The 23241-nt window shown below is 38.2% G+C and overlaps 2 protein-coding genes across 6 annotated transcripts in view; one reads left to right on the top strand and one right to left on the bottom strand.

The window, feature by feature from the left end:
- The window catches only part of KLHL5 (kelch like family member 5), a 54422-nt gene extending 46175 nt beyond the window's left edge, over window positions 1–8247 (bottom strand). For 2 of the 5 annotated variants that reach the window (XM_030450074.1, XM_030450076.1), the window contains exons 1-3: window positions 8048–8119; window positions 7390–7505; window positions 5291–5381 (exon numbers count right to left, since the gene is read on the bottom strand). In XM_030450074.1, coding sequence (XP_030305934.1) covers window positions 5291–5381; window positions 7390–7416 — 118 coding nt within the window. In that variant the 5' untranslated portion in view covers window positions 7417–7505; window positions 8048–8119. Of the gene's footprint in view, window positions 1–5290; window positions 5382–7389; window positions 7506–8047 lie in introns of those variants that run through there. The other 3 variants (XM_030450075.1, XM_030450079.1, XM_030450077.1) reach the window with 3 other exon arrangements.
- Window positions 8248–11135: 2888 nt separating this feature from the next.
- On the top strand, window positions 11136–22171 carry TMEM156 (transmembrane protein 156). Its single transcript, XM_030449950.1, has 6 exons — window positions 11136–11235; window positions 14201–14479; window positions 15251–15508; window positions 17548–17655; window positions 20553–20654; window positions 22152–22171. The coding sequence occupies exons 1-6, from the start codon at window positions 11136–11138 to the stop codon at window positions 22169–22171; spliced, it is 867 nt and encodes a 288-aa protein (XP_030305810.1).
- Window positions 22172–23241: the final 1070 nt, after the last annotated feature.

Genomic DNA, 23241 nt, shown 5'->3' with positions numbered 1-23241 from the left:
ATGACAAGTAACATTCACAGCAATAATTGGATATCTGAAATTAAGCACTGAAATAAGATCAATACCAGAGCGTGGTATCCATAATCCAAATAGTCCCAGATATTTAGATTGGATCATACATGTATTTGTTTATATATGTACATATTGCATATATGTTTATATATATACAATAAGATGCCCTGTATTACTTGCTTTAATTACAAGCATTGTATCTTGACAATAGGTCTTTCATGTTACAATAAGCTTCAAAAAGTTATAAAACCAACATGATTAAATTAGAGATGTTAATTAAAGGCTTCAATTGATTTTGCCAGTGATTTGGCTCAAGGAAGTATTATTAGGAAAAAAACATGCAGAACAAATCACAGTACATTCAATTATCCCATTCTCTCTAAAACAGAATTAGTCCTCTGCCTAGGGTCAATGTTGCTTAAAATAATATGAATCTGAGGCACATAAGGAAACAGAACCTTTAATTCTGTTTTTGAATACTACTAAATCTCAGATTAAACTATTTATCAAGTCACCATGTATTCCTAAATATAATAAGAAAACTAGTTTCTTATGTTCTCCCTTCTGTGTCTGCAGTTACATAAAGAAGTAATCTCAGCTTCCCTGTATTATTTATTTTACAAGCTCTTCTAACAATAACTCCAGTTGTCCTGCATGCTTCATCTCAGAGTCTACACACACACACACACACCTCCCTACTAAGTACCAGGATAGGCAAGATGAGCAAATCCTTTGTTGTATTCAGACCCAGAAGCAGACAGGCTCATCAGCTGGCACATCAAGTAGTATCACTTTCTTGGCCTTCCCTACCCATCTGTACTTTCATTAATTGAAACACAATAAGGGCTCCACTCTGTCAGAGCCTGACTGAAACTGGCAAGTAGACAGAAGTGTTATTAGGGAGAAAATGATAAAACAAATGCCAAAAGGCAGCTTTTCCAGGGACTTTACAGCTTCACAAGATGCTTATCTACTGCTTCTGAGTATGCACAACTGCCTTAGCTTCAGTTATCAGCTAAGCCCGGGATTTAGAAAAAAAGTAGAACAGCAGTCATCACAGTATCTGACTGACCATTCAAAGACAACTATGAGCTTCTAGCCTTCCATAGTTGTATGAAAGTGAAATTGGCTTGAAAAATAAAGCAGCAAAGCTAGAAATCTAGACAACCTATTAAAACTTTAAATCATTAAATTACTTGCAGAGTTAACTGTCTGGCTACCCTAACAGGCATACTGATCCCCATCTTAGCTGCCTCACCCTTGTTTCTACAAAAATCCTAAAACATTTCCTGTTCTGCAGAAAGTGAGAAGCAGACAACAGCAATATTGATAAACAATCAGGAGGAACACAGGATACTAATCCAAACTGTTAGCATTCCCAGGGCATGAGGCCCACTACTGAAGTAGCATGCTTAAAAAAAAGGGAAACCTCTTGAACCCAGATGGCTAAACTGTCAGAAGAAGGAATAACTGAGAAAAATTTTTCACTACTTGCTTAACAATTGGGTTTTTTCTTCCTCTGTTATCACCTCTGGTTAAACCTTAATAGAAATACAAAAATAACACGTTGTACCACTACATGCTGGACTCATCAGATTTGGATGGTCTGCAATATTTGCCCATATATCCTTCCCAATAGCTCAAAATTCTAGGAATTCCTAATGTAGCTTTCAGTATTAATAAAAAAAAAATATCTAATTCATTAAGCTTGTAAGTTTTCAAATAATACTGTTTGAGTATTTACTGAAACTATAGTTTAATCTCTTTTAAGCACAATTGTTCTTTGGTCAAAACATGAGTCAATCTCTTGTGCAAAGGTGCAATTTAAATTTGCATTTGTCAATGAAAAAAAATAGGTAATGTGAAGTGAGAGGGGGTACAAAAGAGCAAAATTTTATTATTTATCATTGGCCTGTTTACATGTTTATAAATGCATAAATTATAGCTAAATAACTTGATTTACTTGGAAAATACTTCCAAGCTTAAAATGCTTTGATTCTTGGTGAAGAGCTTGCCAAGCCTTATCAAGTTTTGGTAGCATCACTACATGCCCTACTTTCTTAATGTTTTAATTATAGTTTGACGGCACAAGCTCGAGATTATACTTACAATCAAAATACCACTTCTCTTAGTGCATTTAAAAGATCAAGATTTAAACTCTAACTCTACCTTCCAAGCGATTATTTAATATACAAAAGTACTTATTTTAGAATATATTTTAAAATATCTACTAGGCAAATGCAAATGGGTATAATGAATAATCAATGTAGACCACTATACTTATCTGGAAGGCAATTGTGAGGTTAATAGGTTTTTTGTGCAAAACACAACATAAAATGTCTACCTGGTAACAAGTAAGAACTTGCTTACAAACAATCCAGTCACCAAAACCACTGACAAAAACCTTATCTTCCTGTGAGCCTTTACTATCTCCTTGCCACATACACACTACTTGTAAACATTTAATTAATTTGATAATTCAGCCATGTTACTATTTGTATTCTTTACAGCTCAGGTTAGTAAACCTCTCTGGGCTTGATTATTGTCATACTGTACACTATGAATATGTGCAGTATTACATAGCCAGGTGCTGCTAATATTGCATCTGTTCTGTGGGTATACTTTTGTCAGATTTTGGCAAGTTCAGTTGGCTCTGAAATTGAGGCTACAGTAAGTCTAAGATTAGCATGCATTTTTTTTCTAATAATGAATGAAACTAATTTCACTTAAATCAACCAAAATTTAAAAATTTATACTAGACAGAGTATATCATCATCATCTTGCCAACATAGCTCGTATCAAAATTTTATCAGTATTTCCTCCTACAACTTCGTAACATTTTGGAGAAAGGAGAAGACAGAGATGGAAGACACATCAGAAAAAACACCGGAATTGAATTTTAAAAATAGCCTAAGAGAGGCCTGAGATAATGTAGTTCTCTTTTTTTGTTTTCATTTGGGATTTACTGGCTTTTGTTTTCTTTTGTTTTCTTTTTTTGTTTGTTTGTTTTGTTCTAAATACCTACGACTGCACATTAGCTTAGCATACTTTGAAATAGATTTCTGAGACCAGGATAACAAAAAGATCTGAGCACAGGCTTTTCTCCATCTTCATAGCTATTTCCCTCTTATGAACCACATATACAGAAAACGGATGCAGAAATGCAGAGCCACTCTTCTTACAGTTCTAATCAGAACTGAGATTGGAGGGGAAACATTTCTTTTTAACCAAATACAGAACACTGTAGGAATAAAATGAAGAGTGATGGAAGAAACAATCATTGTTATGGCCTCATAATATCCAGCATTTCATAAAATGAATTTTTCATTTAAGATCATCCTTTCCAATGGTACTGCTATAGTGTTTTGCCAAGGTGAGAACTGTTTTATTGTTGGAGACAGAAAGCCTATCTACCTGAACAAAAAGTCTGCAATTTCAACTCCAAAGAAATAATTAAGGAAAGACTATTAGAAAAAGGTTTGAAAAGATGAAGTTGTCCACAGCACTCATCTTAGGCTTTCATTCTTTTCAGGTAAGACATGTTCTGCTGCTCCTTCTCTCACCCATATAAAATCCAGTGAGTGTAAGCATGAGAAACTTCTTACATTTTCAATATGTTTTTCAAAGACTTAAAAGGCTGTAATTATCCAAAACAATTAGGTAAGCTGTGGCTTTTTGAAACTGTTAGGAGTGAAATTTCTCAAAATTAAAAAGGTATTTATCCCTTAAGTAGGAAAGCACTTAAATGCTCTATCTAAAAACATGCCTAGAACAACTAACACCCAAACTAATGAATGTGTAATACAGGGTCATTAATATTTTCATATAATGAAAACAGAATGTTGATTTAATTGGCAAGTTATTGAAATTGAAAGCATTGCAAATTTTAAGCAAGTTGGCTAAACCTTTGTTAAATTTTAAATAAAATGAATACAGTGCATATTGGCTATTTTGACAAAAGTATCAACTGAGGCAGTTGACAAGGGACAAGTCTATCCAGACACACTTTACAAGAGATTAAGCTGTACCTTAAGTTTCTTTTTTTTTCTTACAAAAATCTCTCGTACAATTTTATTAACAGTTTTCCATTAATTCTGAAAATCAGGTGGATATCTTTGGAAGAATAGAAGTTACTAATAAAACAAATTCTTCTTTCAAATATATCCTGTTGTTGTGTATGAAGACATCAAGATCTTTCACATCAGCTGCATTTAGAATTGCCAGAAGAGGTAATTAACTGGCAAAGTATTCGTCTGAACAGATTGAAATCAGTTTCTCTCTCAACTTGACAGAAATTTGTTTTCTGGAAAAATGCCAGCACCATCCGTAAGTCATAATTATTAATCAGCAGCCATGCTTGATAATTAGCCATACTATCTTTTCAGTTCCTTCTGTTTCGAGTACATTTTGACATTTGTTTTCAATTCTTTTTAACTTCCCTGACCACTAGAGAAAAAGGTGCAGACCAAGTCCAAAAATTCTGACAATCTGAGGGAGGTCAGCTATTTTAGTAAGTGGAGGTACCACATTTAGAAATACTGCAAAATAATGAAAGCAAAAAGTCTGTTCTCAAAGTAATCTCTGGGGAACCTTAGCAGTTCCAGTATTTTTCAAAGCTCAGAAAAGTGCTGATGTCATCCATGGTGGAAGATACCAACAAGTACATAGCCTCGCAAAGAAGGGAAAGAAATGGGAAAAGGGGGAGAGAGAGGGGAGAAACAGGAGAGGGGAAAGGGGAAAAGAGTAGGAGAATCCTCCCTGGAAGTAACCTGGATGGGGCTTTGACCAACCTGGTACAGTGGGATGTGTCCCCCGCCCATGGCAGAGGGACTGAACTAGATCCAAATCTTTAAGGTCCCTTCCAACCCAAACCATTCTGTGATTCTTTAAACACTTCCTTAAAGCAGTATTTTCTCTTACAGATTCAGTAGCAGCTTTTCCTGGTTTTCCTATCAAAAGGGTCAAAGTTAAGTGATGTCTCACAGATTTCCAAAAGATTAAAATTGAGCTTTATAGTAATACTGAAAGCCTTCTATAAAGCATGATTTGATAAACAGCAGAAGTGATTAAATCACACAAAAATGTTCCAAACACTAGCACGTGAAGTCCACAGTCATTTCCTACTTCTCTACACTTACCACAAAGAAGCCCTGACAAGATGTATGACACAAAAAATGATTAAATTTCAGGTATAAGGAAGACCCAGTACTTTTGTGAGCCAAAATCACAGTCCCTGTAGTATAACTTACTGTTAGAATTGAGTAAATGCAATAATTACCTGTAACACTGGAATGATCACTACATGTTCGAAGAATCATGTAGTTCCATTTGCCTTCCTCTTTCCAAAAATTTGAGGTAGCAGAAAAAATCTAGAGTTAGAAAAACAAAAGCGCAAACAAATAAGAACAAGCCATTAAAAGAAAAAAGCTATTTTTCAAAGCAGACTGCCTACTCTCTTCAGAGAGAACTTCCTTTTGTTTGTCCTGTGATTACTAAATGTTTTGAGAGGAAGGAGCTAAGTGTGTCACTGCTCAACTGTCACCTTAACTCCTTCCACAACTGCAAATTACATATACACCAAGAAAGAATCCAAAGAAAGAGAAAAAAATATTAGGACATCTGAAGGCATATACACTCTCGAGAAACACGGGGTTACAGAACAGTTTTGTTTTGTTTCAGTGCACTTTGTCCCCTACCTTTGCCTAGCTGTAATTCCATGAAGGGAAGAGCACTGAAGGATTGCTCTACTACATGAAGCACTTAAACTGAACACTGTTGCCAAAGAGCAACATTGACTGTGCTGGTGAATAAAGCCAAGTGCCACCACTGAACATGCTTCAATAAATGGAGCAGCTCTGTAAGAATTCACAGTTACTGTTACAGTGGTTCTCAATTCTTTCCTATATACAGGTCACAAAAAATTTTCCACACTTCTACTTAGAAAACCTAGTCTGCTGAAATACTATGTCTGCTTTTGGCTCAGCACCAAGAAAACTGAATATGCACTTTAAAGTGAAGGAAAACAGCCCCACAGGACACCTGCATGCATAATGTGATACCTAACATCTGACCTCTCATGGTCTGATTTTTTTACAAGCTGCAAGAACCTTCTAGCTGTCTGAATAGTACTATCAGCTCATTCTTGCATCTGGATTATGTAACCTCATCTCTCCCATATATATATATATTTTAAAGCTATACAGCCAATTAGCGCATATACTTGTGGTCAGCAGCTGCTTTGTTGGTAATTTTGAATTTTTTGTTCTTATGAAAAAACCCAAATGGTGGATAGTTAAGGTTGGCAATTAATCCATTCTTCTATTTGTTAGCACTGCTATAACAGAAGGCAATTTAACAGACAGGGGAAGAAGGAAACTTTCCCATTTTAAGTGTGTAGTAAGGGAAATGTTTTTAAAACCACATGGTAATTTCTTAGGAGATGTAGAAACTTTCATTACTGGGTGATGTGATGTTATGTCTGATTAGGTAATCTTCTTTACCACATCATGAAACACTTAACTGCGTGACCAAAACCACAAGACAACATCACAGCTTAAGAACAATCTTAAAAAGCTCTGGTGATACAGAAGTCCAGAGAGATGGACACATTCATCAATATGAAATTTCATTGTTGGCAACAGTTTTCAATTATGTTTGACGATAATGGTCTAATAGGAGATCTTTTAGTCTTCTCTCATTCTTTTCTATTTTAAATTTGCAGTCACCACATTTCTGTGAAACACGTGTTAAAATCTACTGCCAAGGAGTAAGGATGCTGGCTTTGGTAGTAGACCTGCCCATCCAGAGGGCATACTTGAAGAATAGTTCAAAAAAGCTAATCCACCAGAGGAAGGCCCTATCTCACTCAGAACAGGACTGTCATTATTGTTACTTGGTTCTATCCTGCTTTATGCTCTTTATCATTATTCATTAAGTGGAAAACAGGAAAAACATAAGATGAGAACACAATCTTCTATATCAGGAGCACATCTATTAAGATTTTTTAATATTCATCCACACATCTCTGGAAATTCTCATGCAAAAATACCTTAAAAAGAAACGATCAGAGATCTTTTCTAGCAATAATAAACTGGTCCTGAGAATACACCTTGTGATCTGTTTTTGAAAAGGTTCCATCCCCACAACACATAAGAGTACAAAGGCTCTAGATACAAAAGCAACACCAACATAAACCATGAGTTCCAATTTTTATTCCTTTTCATGCTAGTAAGAAGGCTTAATAGATAATTACCTGGAAATATGATTGCGTTTGTAGTTTAGCTTATGTAATTTCAGAATTAATTTTTAAGTAAAAGAAATGAGCAAACTCAAGCCTACTGTTTTTGTGATTCTGACGCTGCTGGCTAAAAAACTGACCTTACTGCTACAACACCCTGTGATCATGGGCCATGGATGGTTTGACTTCAGCTGGACTGCGAAGCTCTATCATTGTTCACACAGTTAAACAGGCGCGAGTTCAAACCACAAACAGGCTTTAAGAAAAAACATAAACCAATAATACATCTGAACAGCACCACTCAGACTCCGGGTTTTTTCTCCTCTCTAATAATACCACTCCCCATTTTGGTGATTCGGCAGCCACTGCTCTACCTCTGCTCGTCAAGACTCAAAAAAAAAAACCCAAAACCCAAAATTACTTGTTCACCATTTCATACTGCGATCGTGAAGGTTAAGAGACAAACGGGCAAAACACCCGAAAACCCAGCGTGTTAAGTGCACTTTTACTTCGCTCCGAACCGGGTCCGCCACAGGGGTTACCCCGCCCGCTCCCCACCGCCCTGCCCCGCATCGCAGCCCCCGGCCCAGCGCCCCGTGCCGCGCCTTGCAGGGACCGCTACCCCTCCCCAGCGCTCCCGCCGGCAGGCAGGCAGGACAGAGCCCGGCGGAGGGGAAGGCGATAGCCCGCCTCTTGCTAGCCCTCTCCCTCCTCTTCCTCCTCCTCCACTTTCTCCTCCCCCTCCCGGCAGCCACAGGCCCCCTCCTCTCACTGCCAAGCCCCGGCCGCCCTTCTCACCTCTCAAGGTCCGGGAAGGGGGCGAGGTTGGGAAGGGGCGGGCAAAAGAGTAAATCGCACAGGAGGCCCCGGCACCCCAGCACCCCCCCTCCCTTCCCTTCCCCTCCCACTGCGCCCCGGCGGCAGCCAGCACTCCCGCTCTGCCGGGGGAGGCGGTGGCGGGCACTGCGCGATCCCTCCCCGCCGCTCACGGGTTCCCCGCGGGCCCCGCTCCCGGCCCCTCCCCTGCGCGATCGGGCGGCTCCGGCCCCAGGGCCGACCGCGCGCGAGGGGGGAGGGGCGGGGGCAGAGGAACCCACGGGGAGGGGGCGGGGCTTGATAAGGAGGCCCCGCCCCTCGCTGCCCTAGGCCCCGCCTCTCGCAGCCCTCGGCCCCGCCCCGCTGCCACAAGGCAACCGCCAGCTGCCGCGCGCCCAACGGCCGGGGGAGCTCGTGGCCGCGCGTGGGGGGGCGGGGCGGATCCCCTCAGGCTGCGGCGGTGCTCGCGCTCCCCCTCCCGGCGGGGCAGGGCAGGGCGGGACAGGGCAGGCGGGAAGGGCAGGGCGGGGCAGGGCGGGGCGGGGCGGGGCAGGGCGGGACAGGCAGCAGGAGGCAGCGTCCCTGTGTACGCTGCGGTGGGGTTTCCTTTCTCTGGATAAACCCCACAAATGGCCTCATGCTGGCCCCCAGAGCCCTTGCCTGTCGTCTCAATTCCCCGGAGCTGTAGCTTCCTGCTCCCCCATTCGAGTGAAATAAACGGGCAGTGACACACACCGCCGCCCTAAGCCTCCTCTGGGATCCCGGGATCTCCGTCTGACAGGCAAACGCGCTCCAGCCTTTCCCGGCCTTGATACGCAACGCCCGGCGGGTGATCTCTGCCACCCGAAGGCAGAATAATTTTCCAAGCTAATAGAGTGTGTGGCAGTCAGATGTGCCTCTGACTGGTAGAACTGATTTAAGGGTGTGCGAGATCATTGCTGAGGCGTGGCAGCACAGGACTGATGCAGTAATGAGGTACAAAGTGCTTCTTCCTTTGCCTGACTAAGGATATGTGGCCTGTGTCGCTCTGTGCTTTGGCTGGCTGCTCCTTCTTATCCCGCTTGACTTTGCCAATTTCAACTATAATGGACAAAAGGGTAGGGGTTTCAAAGCTACTAATGGTTGCGGCTGTCTAAAAATGAATAGCTAGGTGGAAGGAAGCATGCCACCAAGAAAGAAAACTGGGTTTCATTTTAGTTTTCACTTGAGGCCACACACACACGCTTCAGCTAGTATATACACAAACATATAGATATATATATGCTAAGGGCAACAGAACCTAAAGCTGAGGGTGTCCCTGGGATGTGTGGACAGACCATATGTAGGCTCCTGAACTCAGAAACTAAACTGAAATGTGCTGTCACATTAACTCTGAAATAGATATTACTTAATCTGCTTATTTAGTTATCATTATTTCAGGCTAAACTCAGGTGGGAACCTGTGGAGTGATATCTCTTCTGACCTTAGGCACTACCAACCACAATGAAAGTCTGAACGTATCAGGAAAAGTAGAAACACATTACTTGATAAAATCCTCCTTTTATTTTCCAGTATTTTTCCTATTCTCTCTGGCAGAAAGGGTGGGAGGACATGATGCAACTTTGAAAACAGGAAAATATAAAGAAATTGTGTGAGAGATACTTAAGGGGCAATCAGGTCTCTCACGAAGTAAAGCTAATTTGGTAACAGATGACAAATACAGACTGAGCAGTGGGTGTATTTTACTTCTTAAATTCGTACCTATGATTTTTGTGTCCTTATTCTGTTGTACCATGCTTTAAAAAAAATCAGTTAATATTCCCATTGTTCTCATTGCTTTCATTGCATAAAAGTGCTTCATCTGAAAGAGTGTATTAACAAATTTATGTTCATTATAGTCTATTGAGTATTCCTGTACAATGAATACTGTACTTGCTCCCACCTTGCTTACTCATCTTCTGAGGTAAATAGATGACATGAAGGGCATTTCATATTTGTAGGACATCTCTTGTTTTAACTTCAAGAGCACTGATTCATCTTGATATCATGCAATACTTAATGGCTTATGGGGAAAACACTGTATCAGAACAGAGCTTTTGGAATTAATTAAATCCTTCCTATTGTATATACTCTCTACTTGAATCACATTGTTTTTACATATGCATTATTCAGAGTACTTATATTTGGAACTACTTTTCAGCAATAGTCTTTGCAGTCTTATCTGTAAGAATGATTTTATGGAACAGAACAGTGGATGTCAGAAAGACTTGGTTTTTTTAACTGGGAAATTTAGCTGAAAATTGTGGCTACAATGTATAGGAATAGTAACGGCTATGTCTGTCTTTTTTTCAATGTAAAGGATAGTAACATACGGACTGAAGACATCTGCAGATTGGGAGAACATCTGCTGTCTTTTCAGAATGCATCAGCAATGATAATATGAACATCTCACATTCAGTTAGTTCATTGTAGTTATTGCATCACTTATTTGCCAGATCAGAGACAAATCAAAATAATAAAATAATAATAATAATCAAAATAATAGCCCATTAAAGTTTTAATGATTTTTTACTACATAAATTTTTCTTCCCCCCGGCCCCAATGTATATGTATATAATGCAATAAAACTCCATGTTTGACTCACGTGGTTCTGACTCATCTTTATAATGAAGGTCTGTCTCTTTTTTTTTTTTAAATCTTCTTGGCCAAATGAGAATAAAATTCCTTCACAAGGGTTCCTTTAATGTTTAGAAGGTTTATGGAACTGTTCACCAGGGGATGATGTTCCTGGTGAACAACCTTCTGTTCCTGAACAGAACAACCTCAAATGAATAAAACAGTTTCTATGCATGATTTTTCTCTTACTTTTGTCATGGTACATGAATTTAATCTTCAGCATGTTTATTTGCATCATCTTCATGCCAGTGTAAGAACGGAACTTGTCTCTCTGCAACTTAATGAGAAGTAAAAAGAAAAGCAATATTAGCAAAAGGAAGTGAATAGATGTTGTTTTGCGTAGTCTGCACTAAGTTAAAAGCCAAACCAGGAAGGAAGTTGCCACCACTGTGCTTGATGGGAGCTCTTCAGTGACATGTGCTTGCTTTTGAGACAATCAGAACTCTTCAAATTAGCACTAGGAATAATTACCCTGTTTATTTTGTGCTTACCTGAATTTTTCAAAATCCATGAAGGTGAGTGATCAGCTTTTAAAATAGCCTTTTATTTATTGTCTGATTGTCTTTTATTTATAGTCTGATTGCCATCCAAAATTTGGCACGTGCTTTCATAAAAGTGATGGTTAGGATGCTGAACTCATATGGACTCTGCAGAGTATATGAATTTTTTTCATTAGATTTTTAGCTGACATAATCAATATGGTAGTTTGAAAGGAATTTGTTGTGCATTCACTTACACTGCAGAAGATTTGTAACTACTTCCATGCAATTGTACTTCTACTATCTTCAGCATGAGGAGAGTAGTGAAAATGTATGCTCTTTTATACCAGCTACTAAATGTCTTAAAAATAACTTTTCTTACAATTTCTATGCTTAAATGCCTGTAAAACTTTGCACAATTACTATCTGGCTTGAGATACTGTTTGAAAGAAATAGGCAGTAGTAACGTGACAAAAAGTAGAGCTAAATACATGTAACTGGGTGAAGCAAATCTTTTAACATAAATCCCAAGAACATCTTGGTGATCCTAAAGGTCAATACTGGATTTATGATGAATGCAAAATTTTTGTGTGGAAGTTCAGTGCTTTCTTAAAAATCTATAAATAAATTAATATTAAAATGGTTTTGACACATGTATTCCTAACTCAGCTTTTCAACAGATAAATGTTATATTGCAAAGCATCCCTTTGACAAATGGTGTGTGTTCCCAGCCACCACAAAATAAATTATTTATGAAGCATAATTTTCTGGGGAAAAAAATAACCCAGTCTGAGTTACGTACATTTAATTTCTATTTTAATTAACCACAAAGAATAAACAGGACAGTAAGTAGAATATAACTTATAGATTTTAGTATTTTATAAATGAACAAACTTGGTAAGTCATAAGTTTCAAATATTATAGAATCCCTGAGTCAGTTGAAGCTGTTGGAATAATTAATATTTCACCTCTATGCAGGGAAAATGTCATCTTTTTGCAGCCCTGCTTACAGTGTTCAACAATACATATCCCTCTCTAGAAAGCCCACAGTCCTGTCAGATGGAATAAACCAATGTGTAGCAATGCTAGACTGTAACTTGTGTGGCTTTCTCAGTAGAGATCATTGCAGAGGATGGTAAGCACCCTCCCTAACAGGACAGCATTCAGACTTTTTCTGCTCAGAGAACGTGCCTCTTGTGTACAACACGGCTCGCAGGCAGCTCTGGATCCTGTTTAGCTGTGTGTGAAGTCCAAAATGGGCTTCACAGTGCTGTACATAGTGTGCTGTCACAGCAGAGTCAGGAGATTCTCAAGTCCCTGTACAAGTTCTTGGGGAAGGGCATGTGGCAGAGAATTACAACGAGCTGACCTGGAGAGCTGTAGCAGGGGCTTCAGAGAGGCTGCCCAGGTGCACACACACCTTGGCATGAGAGCAGCACAAGCATTCAGTTTCTGCACCTGGCTCTGCACCTCAGAAGCTCTGCACAGGATGATGCCTCCTGCAGCTGGGAGAATTTCACCTCAGGAGCCTGCTCTACTCCAGCTTGTGTGGGTTAGGTTTTTGGGTGTTTTGAGGGAAATGTTTTGACTTGCCTCAGGGAAAAATCAAACTATAAATTTTGCCTGACCTTCTTCCTTTTTGTATTAAAGTGAATTATTTTCTTACCTGCATGGGACTCGTATTTCAAATTTCAATTAATTCAATTTTTAAAGGAGTTTATGACTCTCTGATGCAGTGTTAGCAAAGTGAAGATAATTGACTTTGGCATTGGACTTTTGGATTTTATTCCTGCATCCGGTCTGAAATCCTTCACTGAACTGTTTCTGAGGTCAGCCCGTTGTGATGTGAGCTCTGGGTGGCCTCTTGAAGCTGTCAAATTGTGGCTGAGCACTGGCGCAATAATGGGCTATGTTTTTCTCTCTGTAAGATTTATGAACATATTACTCCAATTACTCATAATAAGAGTTAGATGCAAAATTTCCTCTTCATAGAGAGGCAAGGGTACTACTAAAATCAGAAATTCTGCTGCAAAACCATAGGTTGGAGCTGCATCAGCTCCAGAAGTGGTTATCTGTATTCATAAATGCATATTTCATGTTGGGGTCAGGATTTTTTATTTTTAATTTTTTTTCATATTGAAAAAATAGTTCCAATTTAACTGAGATAAAAATGCTACTTGCCAGAACTGCATTAATGTACTTTTGCTACAGTAATTTGATACTGGAATTTGACAATGAACACCAAACCAAATGGTCATAATGAAGACTGATGTTTGTTGACTGAATGTAAGAGAATATGAAGGGTGTGGTCAGAGGATGCAGCAGCGTTTCTGTGTGTTTTCACTGTGCCATTTCAATGTCATTGCAAAGAAAGTTTTTGTTCTGATTATATCTATTTCACAACAAAATTGTGCTGATGCTTTGTGTAGTGTAACAAGGCAACCAGGTGCCCCTAATTGCCAGGGAGTGGGCATGAGCTTGTGTGAAGCCCACCTGTGCCTAATTAGGGTGGGCCCCCACTGCGCATGAGCAGGACCAGGGGGCCAACGCCCTTAATAGGCACAGGTGGGCTTAATACAAACTCATGCCCACTCCCTTGCAATTAGGGGCACCTGGTTGCCTTGTTACATTACAGCTTTGAAACTGCATCATCCCAGGGCTAAGTGTTGGCTCCAAATGTGAGTGCTTTCATCTTCTGCTCAAGTACTATCAAAATGGAGCAACTTTGAAACAGGAATGTGACTAGATACCACCACAAATGCAAGTTAGTGGTATAAGAGATGTCATACAATTCAACAATAAAATCCAGCACTGAGACTGTGGGAAGACTGTGTTTGCTTTCTCTCACTTGTTGGTGCATTCAGTGTGCTGCCATAACCTTCAAGAAAGTGCAATTCTTCACAAGATGATTGAAGGATCTGTTACATGATGCTTCTACACATATATTTGTCCATGTGTCCTATATGACTGTCTTATTAATATAGTACTCCTCTTTTTACAGCTAACACTGTAATCATGTCATGCACGGATACCTGCTCATCACATAACACCACTTTTCCACTTTGTACATTTAACAATTCTTGCAAAAGATCAGTGCAAGAAAGAGATAAACAGAACATTTTACTGAAGGTCACTGTAAATCATTCAAATTTCCAAAATATCCCATGTATTTGCCAGTCTGCCATGAGGGAACAGCAGTCCCATACTAAACACACAGAGTGTGAATCCAGGAGAAATGTCAATGTGGATCATCAAGGATCAGGGTCAGCAGTTAAAGAAAGTAAGTAGATGAAGAGAAACTTCATTTTGAAGTAGTTAATTACAACATAAAAGACATTTTAACTTGGTAATTGAAAGAAAATTTTAATATGCTGCTGGTTCTGTGTAGTCTTTGCAAACCTATGAAGAATGTTTTTTTAGCTTGTCTTTACATGGCTAGAAAATGCAGGTTTTATGCCAGATTCTCAGTGGCATTCATTCCCAGCTGTCAGTGAAACATGTCAGTAGCAAAGCATGGTTTCTTTTTGTTGAATATCTTGTATAAACTGTGGTGTGGGCAGGTGTCATTATCTTCAGAGGGCTTTGTATTGGTCTGGAAGTAGGGTGCTGTGAGAAAAGAGTACCTTATCCAGCAGCCACCTAGAACAGTTTTGTTGTAAATTTGACCTCTGCCATCTGGCTCTTAGGAATGCTCTTATGTACCTACCTTCCTACAGATTTTTGTCTGTTACATTTGACAACAGACAACATAGCAACAAAAAAAAAAAAAACAACAAAAAAAAAACCCTGAAAAGCTCTAAAGCTGGTAGTAAAGCAAAAAAGGGGCTATAATTTGCAGAGGAAGTATATTTTGTACAGATATGCAATATTCTTCAGGCATGTTCAGAATAACTTTTCATGGTATCCTTTGATTCATTTATCATAATAATGTAAAGGCCTAGTGTATGTTTTTGCAGATTAGACCAATAACTTATTTTGTTGTTCTTTGATAGCTGTCTCTTTGTGTATCACAGGTTTTATAACAGTTTTGGGTTTTTTTTCTAATTCTTATTTCCAAAAGCTAAAGGGTCGTTTGAAGTGAAAACAGAAGATGCTATTTATTTTTATAAATATTTTAATTTCACTACGTTTTCTGAGAAAGAAGTAGAGCATACTATTTACTACCTTCTGGAAATCCACATCAACAGTTCTATAGTTGGAGGAAGAAATGCAACTGAAGAATACTTGAATCATTCCTGCCTAGTGTCAATGATGGAAGACCAAAATGACTGCATAAATATTTCACTACAACTCAAGTCCTATGTGGAATGTAAGTTGGAGTGGAAATCAAAACAGAAACAATATCAAAATTGAAAAAACAAAATTCAGTTGGTAGTTCTCTGTTTTCAGCAGCCATTTGGAAGTATTTAAGTATTTCAGAAGATAATACAATTTTGATTATCCCTAAGTATAAAAGCATCTCTAGTACACAACTGACAGTTTTAAGAGTGATTTAAAGAAGGTTTAGCTGGGCCTTTTTTTTTTTTTTTTCCTGGAAGCAACACAGCAAAGTGTCTGTACTTCTGTTGTTGTTGTTGTTTAGCAGTGACAGACTCACAAACTGCTTGTATGACAAACCTTGGAATTACTTTTTTCCTCCCCTACCTGATAATGGCATAACCCTGTTGCCTTGGAGGTAAAATAAAAAAATTCCTCTTAACTTTTGTGGCAGAAGAACCAGGAGACAGGTTTGACTTTTCTTAATGTCATACTGCAATATCCTATTATACAGCCTCACTACAGAAGGCTTAAAAGAGAAATCTTCAGCTGAACTAGGCTTAGTTTTCCCAGAGGACAGGCTGTCAGCTTTTAAAATTTCTCTTTGTGTTGTGGGAGTTTTTTGGCTGATTGCCTGACTGTGATCAGGGCTTCCAGCCCGTCTATATGCAATACTTGCCATCTGGGAATTGTTGAATTATTACACTCATTTAGTTTTGTATGGGAAATGCATTTTATGCTTTACCTTAACTGAAAAAAAAGGTGTTGTGGAGCTGGCTAAGCCTATGTTAAACAAGTCCAGGTAAAATCCTAGAGAACAGAGGGCATCTTAGGTTTGTTTTTTTTTTTTTAAATGAGTAGGTTGAGCTATGAGAGTATAGTTTGTAACTTGCCCTGCTAACTCATGTCAAAACTATGGTGTAACCACCCTTTGCTAATGAGGATATATCTAGGAAGCAGTTATCTCAAATTAGCAATAAAGATTAACAATGTAATTTTTTTCTATTTGCCTCGAAACAAAGCTAGAGAGGTGCTCAGGGCTTTCAATAGGCAAGTGATGTACAAGTCATTACAAGTCACTGCAAGATGTTTTAAAGGAGCCCAAATGTCTCTCTAAAAATATAATTTTAGTTCTCAATTAGGAGGGATGAGGTGTGCTTACCTCAGAGCCATGGGATCATTGGCAGATACCTCCCTCATGACTTCGCAGTGGAGAAGATACAAAAGGGACATTGATGTAGGTCTAATTATACTATTCTGAGTCAAGGAAAGGAAAACTGTGGTTTGGCTATAGTATGTAATTTTATTTTATATGAGTCATAGTAACATAATTGGGTTTTTTAATAGTTATTTGACAATGATAAGGTGTGCATTAGCATGCAGCTCCTGAAGAAATTTGAAAAGTTTTTCAGACAACCAGGGAGGAAAGTTCTTTTGCTGTGGTATCTTGTCCTGACTTGAACTAGTTACTGTGAACTAGGTTCACTGTGGAACACTTCTGCTGCAGTTGTTGTCCCAAAGAGCAGCTTAACCTCCTACACACAGCCCCACATTGGTTCTCACCCAGGGTAACATCAGTTAAAAAAACTCCCCAGAGGGGTCCTCTTGGTGGCATTTCCTCACCTTTTGATAAGAAATCTGAAATGTGTAGAAGAATCTTATCTTCTCCTGCATATGAAGATGGACCAGGAGGTTGAAAATGCCAATGTTGGACCAATTCCTTTTGTGCTGCAGCCAGACATGCAGACAAAGAGGGGAAGAATATTACCCTCGTTATATTTCAAATACAAATCTTGATCTTTGAAGCATTTGCTTCCTGGCTGAGTTCCACATAATAATTAATACAAATAAGAAAAGTTTCTATTCACTTAGCTATGTATATCTATTTCAGACATGGGAAGATAGATACTGGTGAAAATTAAACTAAATTCTAGATAGGAAGGCTGGAAAAAATGCATAATATTATATTTTATTTTAAATTTTTATCTAGGGGGATAAGCATGGTCCAAAAACCCACCAAGAATGAATGTTGTGCTTTTCTCTGCCAGAGTTTTCTTGTTTCATTTTATCTCTTCTACATTTTATGGGCAGATCCAATGTGTATGACGAAGATCATTTGGCTCACTATGATTCCAGTAGTATTTGTCTTCACTATTTCAATTGTCATCTACAAAATACTCCAAGAACATGATCAAAACTGTAAGTAACAGAGCATTAATCTGCATGAATTTAGATGCCTATGCAGTAAGAATTTATTAATTTACAGCAAAGCTGTTAATTATTAATGTGGTTCAGACACCAATGTTTTAATTGTGATTTGGTAAAATCTTCTTGCAGAGGGAGTGAAATACTCCAGTGATTGATACTGTCACCTCTCATCTTTGAATTGTGGATACAAATCTAAGCTTGTTGATGGTGAATGAAATCTGGGGATGTTGACTGGTCCTTGGTGGTCTATGTTCCTCAGTGATGTGAACTCCTGGTTTCATACTGATTCCAGTAGATAAAACAATTACATTTGAACCTCATTGAAGATCTAAAGGCGAAATGCCAATGACCAATACAAGCAGATTGAAATACCCTTTCCTTCCTGAAGATCATTCATCCAGGTCATGGTCAAGAGAAATTTCAGGATAGATATGAGGAGTTATGTGCTCAGCTGTCTGTCCTAAAAACTGGTTATCTAAATTCAGCAGTGGTGTGAGCTCATACACATCAACCAAGCTATGCCTTCTTAAGCCCAGATCTGAGTCAAGCCTGATAGCACTTCTCTTTACTGTTATTTCAGCAAAGAAAATATTACTGTAATCTCTGAATCATCAGTATTGACTATTCTGAGTGATTGAAATTTTGCTATGAAAGAACTTGTCCTTAGTTCAACACTTATTTCTACTGAATGCCTTCACCAAGCAGGACCTATGCAATTCACCTGGGATAAAGCCTGAAATCAGGATTTACAGTATTTCTTCTAGCAATACACATAGAAGAAAGCAAGAATAAAAGTGTAGTAGTATCCTTGAATAAGCTTGAGACTTTTGAACAGTTGAGATAAAGTCATCTGAACAAAACCAATGCAGAAAATTGTCTGCTTGTCAGGTGCCCATCCTTGGGTTTATCCCAAGTCAGAGGTACACGGTACAGGAAGCTCCCTTTCATCAGTGTGAAAGGAGTGCTACTTAGCCTCTTACCCGAGACAATAGCTTTTAGATGCTTTTCACAGCAATTTCCTGAGACTTTCTGCCTGTGTCAGCCCTGAGTGAGCAGGATGCTTCGGGGCAACCAGCATTTGATTGTTATTACAGACAGATACCCATTCCCCTTGTAGCCCAGAAATGCTGAATGGAGACCTCGGTCACTGGGGTAATGAAAAAGTGATGAGCTGTATCCATTCCCCTCATCATCTGTACTGTATCCACAGGCAGCTTTGTAACAAAAAAGCAGTAGGAGCCAACTTTAATCATAACTGAACAGAAGGAAGAGGGGTGCCCCACACAAAATGTTTCTGTGATTTTTTTTCACAATGTCAATATTTTATGCATAAATAAGCAAAATAGTTGCTTAAAATGGGAAATCTGTGCCCCCTCACCAACTCCTTAGAAGATTTTCTTGTTTAAAATCTGTGATTTTTTACTTAATGCTAGACCCAAATTCTGAGACCTATTTTATGTATATAAAAAACCCACAAAGTGTAAGTTAGGTCTTTATAAGTGGGCTATTAAGTGTTCTAATTTAAAAGAATTTTTTTTTTTGTAGTTTCAAAACTACCTATAAATGTCATGAGTATGGTTTTCTATGCTGTGAGTCATAGCATCTCATTTTTAATGCAGAACTAGTAGTAGTTATGATTAATTAATTACTGCCTTTATTATCAAACACATTTTTATATTAAGTGCATGTTTTTTGACAGCTGTCATGGACACAAGCAGGGCTTCTAATTACTCATTTGCCTCTAGAATACAGTTTCTATTAGTATAGGAATAGTGATTTTATTAGCTACATTTACAATAGATAACAATAATAATAGATAATATAATAATAGATAACAATATAAACAGTATCAGTATGCTACAGACAACAACCCAAGCCCATAAAAATCAGATTTAAGGGTTGTATTTCTTACAGGTATATGTTATGATGCTACCTTTAATTTTAAGTCTATGTATATACTGCCCTTTTCAGGGCTACTCAAACATTACTGTGTGCCTAAAAGAGCTGCTAAAAATTTTACAGTTATAATTCAGTTAGTAGTTTTCCTTTTAATTTCAGAGCATGACTGAAGCCTGTTAAGAAATATGGAATTATTCATTTACTCTTGAGACCTTCTAATACATTCTGTTAGTCAGACTCTAGGACTCTCTGAAACATTAATGAAGTTATTTCCATGAGTGCATAAACTAAAATATCCAAATAAACTGGGTGGAGGTCACAACTGATCCATGACAAAGCAACTAAATAAGAAATTAGTCCTTTTGCCTTTCCTCTTCCACTCTTTTCTTACAGCCACCTCAGAGCTTCCTTTGACACTGTTACTGTGGGTGCTTAGGCCTTCAGTACTGTAGATCTCTGCTGGACATTGATAAAAAAAATCATGGCCTAAATAATGCTAGTTTAATGAATTTCTTAAAGATTATGTTTTCTAGTGTTCTCAAAAGAAGAAGATAAAAATCAATCTGTTACTCAGAATTGGAAGGAATCTGTCATCTGAAGCTGGCTGGGCCCTGAACTGTTATCTTCATGTAACAGGGCTGATCACAACTGATGCACCATCAGCTGCAGCAACCTCACCAGAAAACAGCATTAACAGCAGAAGGATGAAAAGACTGCAGAGTTTGTGATCTGGGTGCTGATGAAAGTCAGAGGTGTTCAACCCAGCTCTATCTTTCTCTCTGGGTGGTGTAGAGCTTGTCCTCAAAATGTGAGGCTGCATTTCATTCCGGAAAATAAGAAAGATCTGGGCCTAGATTTCTGTCATCACCTTTTCCTGTTTTGTCATTAAAGATGTTTAACAGTTTAGAAAAAGATGTCTACCAGCCTTCTGTCTGATCAGTGCCATGTGTAGTTCTATAGTTGAGGATAATACATTTTGTTTAAAACAGATTTTAACCACAGACTAGCAGCAGTTTTTACTATCCTGAGAAGAAAGACATCCAGACGCACAAGAAGAACCACACTTGATACTAAAATTCATCCTTTTCCTGGTAAGTAATATAACAGTAAAATAAAAATCCAATGAATCTTGAGGCATGAGGTGAAGAGAGACCTTTTAAGTGTTTCCTGTCAGAGGATGCTTCAGGCTTGTTTTAGAGTTACCTTGGTCCTACACAGATTTGATCTGGCTTATGTTATACAAGCATCTTTATATCCTAAATAATTCTGATGATGAAACTACACAGAGATTGATTTACATACATCATGTGGGAACGCTGCTTCCAGTCTTCCAAATGTATTGCATTAATGACCCTGTGTTTTTTTATCACCCTTTAATTTTTGGCCATGTTATGTCCTACATTTTAGGTTTGGCAGCTGAGTGCTTTGTTTGTTTATAAAAAATATATGGACATGTACACACATGCTCTATATGTTCTATTTCTAATTAAAATCATTAGGTAAGTATTTGAGCTCCTGATTCTTTCAGTCTTGGGGGCTGCCTCTCTTGGGTATTGGGGTTTCTTATGTGAAGACTTCCCTGTTACTATCTGGTCTGGGGCTCTATGATTAGATTTTTGAAAAAATCTGCTATCAAAATATGGAATGGGTGGCTAGCAGGCTCTGCTGGTGCTTTTCCACAAAGTACAATTTTTTTGTCTGATAGGAATTAAAATGTGTTTTTCTGACAGCGTAGTATGTTTAGCATAGATAAATTAAATGTCATGGTTAGACTCTAAGTTTTGGTTCCACAAATCTCTGTATGAGGAGAAATTAGGAGCTGTAATTCTGCATGTTACTGATATTGCTGGAAGAGATGTAAACCTTCATAAATTTCATGAACTCTGGTTTCATTAAGGCAGCTCTATCTTTAAAAAGACCTATAGAATAATAGCTCTGAATGTCAAACCAACCTCCCTGCAAAACAAGAACAACTACAAAGCCAGAAAATGAATAAAAATGTTTAAATTTGGCTAGGCTTGGGTACCTTCCTATTTATTTTGTCAGCTCTTCAAGAATAAAAAGACACTCAATAATTTCTCTCTACAACTCAGCAACTCGTAGCATTTCAATTTTACCTAGGAAAGAGTGAATAGCTCCCTGTCTGTCTCAGCTCTCCTGGGAGTACAATTTATGCTCCTGGCTTCTAAAGCTCTGGCAACCTCCAAGATGTATTTATGAGCTCATTATTTTCATCCTGCAGGAAAAGAATTATCTTTCTGACATCTTTTGTATTGAGTAGCTTCACTAATATCATACGTGTTTTATCAGCATGTTCATAATGGCATTTCTAGAATTGCATAGCCAAAGGCATTTTTGATAATGGAGTTTAAAGGAAATTCAAATCTAGTTTACTAGATATTGCTGAAGAGAATAGATATCCCATATCGGTCTGTCACTCTTATTTCTATGTTCGTACCACTTCAGTCTATCCATTTAACCCAGGAAGATGCTTAGTTGTATGAACTGCTATAATGGTTTTTATTTTAATATTAAATTCCTGGTTTCATACAACACAATTCTAGTTAATCCCTACTCCTTTATTCTAGACTCCTTTGACAGCCCTTGATAGTATTTTCCCTGTCATTAGTCTATAGTTTGAAATCTTGACACAAACCATTGAGAACCATTGAACACAATACAACCACCCTGGAAATACTGAAATGAGACTAAATACATATATATATGAGAGGATGGCACCATATAGATGCAAAGGTGTATATATACTACTAAAAGGTTATTGAAAGTTCAGAAAGGATGAGGGAAGAAAAAGACAGAAAGCTATATTTTGAGAATGAGAATTAGTTCCTAGGCAGGCTCAGGAAATTGCTCTCTTAATATCACCTGTGGTCCTACAAAAATATAATTTATGGCATGGATGCTAGTTTTGTGAAACTGTTAGTGCCTTTATGTCCATTAATCACTACCATTAATTCCAGTGGCCAGAGGAAAGGAGGAAAAATGTATAATATGTTCTCTAGGGTAGGATTAAAGCTGCAGCCTTCCAAATTGATGGTGAGGATAAGGAAGCTTTAAAGCATTCTGGTCATAAATGTTGACTAAATGTTGTCTGTGCTGTTAAGCCAAAAAAGTATGCACTAGAGAGTGGGCTGTACAAAGCACATTTTCTAGACTTTGGATCTGTTCCTGCTGTGGCATTTATGTAAAGCAGTTCCTTGAATGGTATAAATTCACAAAACACAGCTGCTCTTAAACGCAGACAAAAGAGAAGGGAAAAAGTACAGGGTGCTTTTTCTTCAGTGCGAGAACCAAGCATTCTTTTAGGGCTGATCTGTATTTCCAGGCACAGGACATTTTTGTATCAAATAGGACTTGACAGTAGTAGCACATGTAAAATCATCCACAGAAGAAAAGTCAGTTCCTTCCCTTTTGTTCATGACAGAGAATCATAGAGAGATTCCCAAAAAAGAGATTTTTATTTCAAGAACTTCCTTTGGGAGCTTCCTCAAATTGAAGATACAGTATAAGAAGTTTTGGAATGATTGAATAAATTAATAATAGCAATTAAAAGGAATATACAGTATTCACCACAGTGTTTTAAAAGAACTTGGATAAAAACTGCTAAACTGTCATGTGCAGCTTACTGCTTATATTGGCCTCAGCTGCAGAGAAAGGGAA

The sequence above is a fragment of the Calypte anna genome, chromosome 4A (genome assembly GCF_003957555.1).
Source record: "Calypte anna isolate BGI_N300 chromosome 4A, bCalAnn1_v1.p, whole genome shotgun sequence".
Lineage (NCBI taxonomy): Eukaryota > Metazoa > Chordata > Aves > Apodiformes > Trochilidae > Calypte > Calypte anna.
Note: the sequence above shows the minus strand (reverse complement) of the source record. Positions and strands in the feature narration are given on the sequence as shown.

Bases quoted from the DNA above. Each gene is read 5' to 3' on its own strand.
- TMEM156 (XM_030449950.1), top strand. From the start codon at position 11,136: ATGTGCTTGCTTTTGAGACAATCAGAACTCTTCAAATTAGCACTAGGA. The intron at 14,480-15,250 runs GTAAGTAGATGA...TCTAATTCTTAT, and splicing joins AGGGTCAGCAGTTAAAGAAA to TTCCAAAAGCTAAAGGGTCG. The intron at 20,655-22,151 runs GTAAGTAATATA...CCTTTATTCTAG, and splicing joins TAAAATTCATCCTTTTCCTG to ACTCCTTTGACAGCCCTTGA.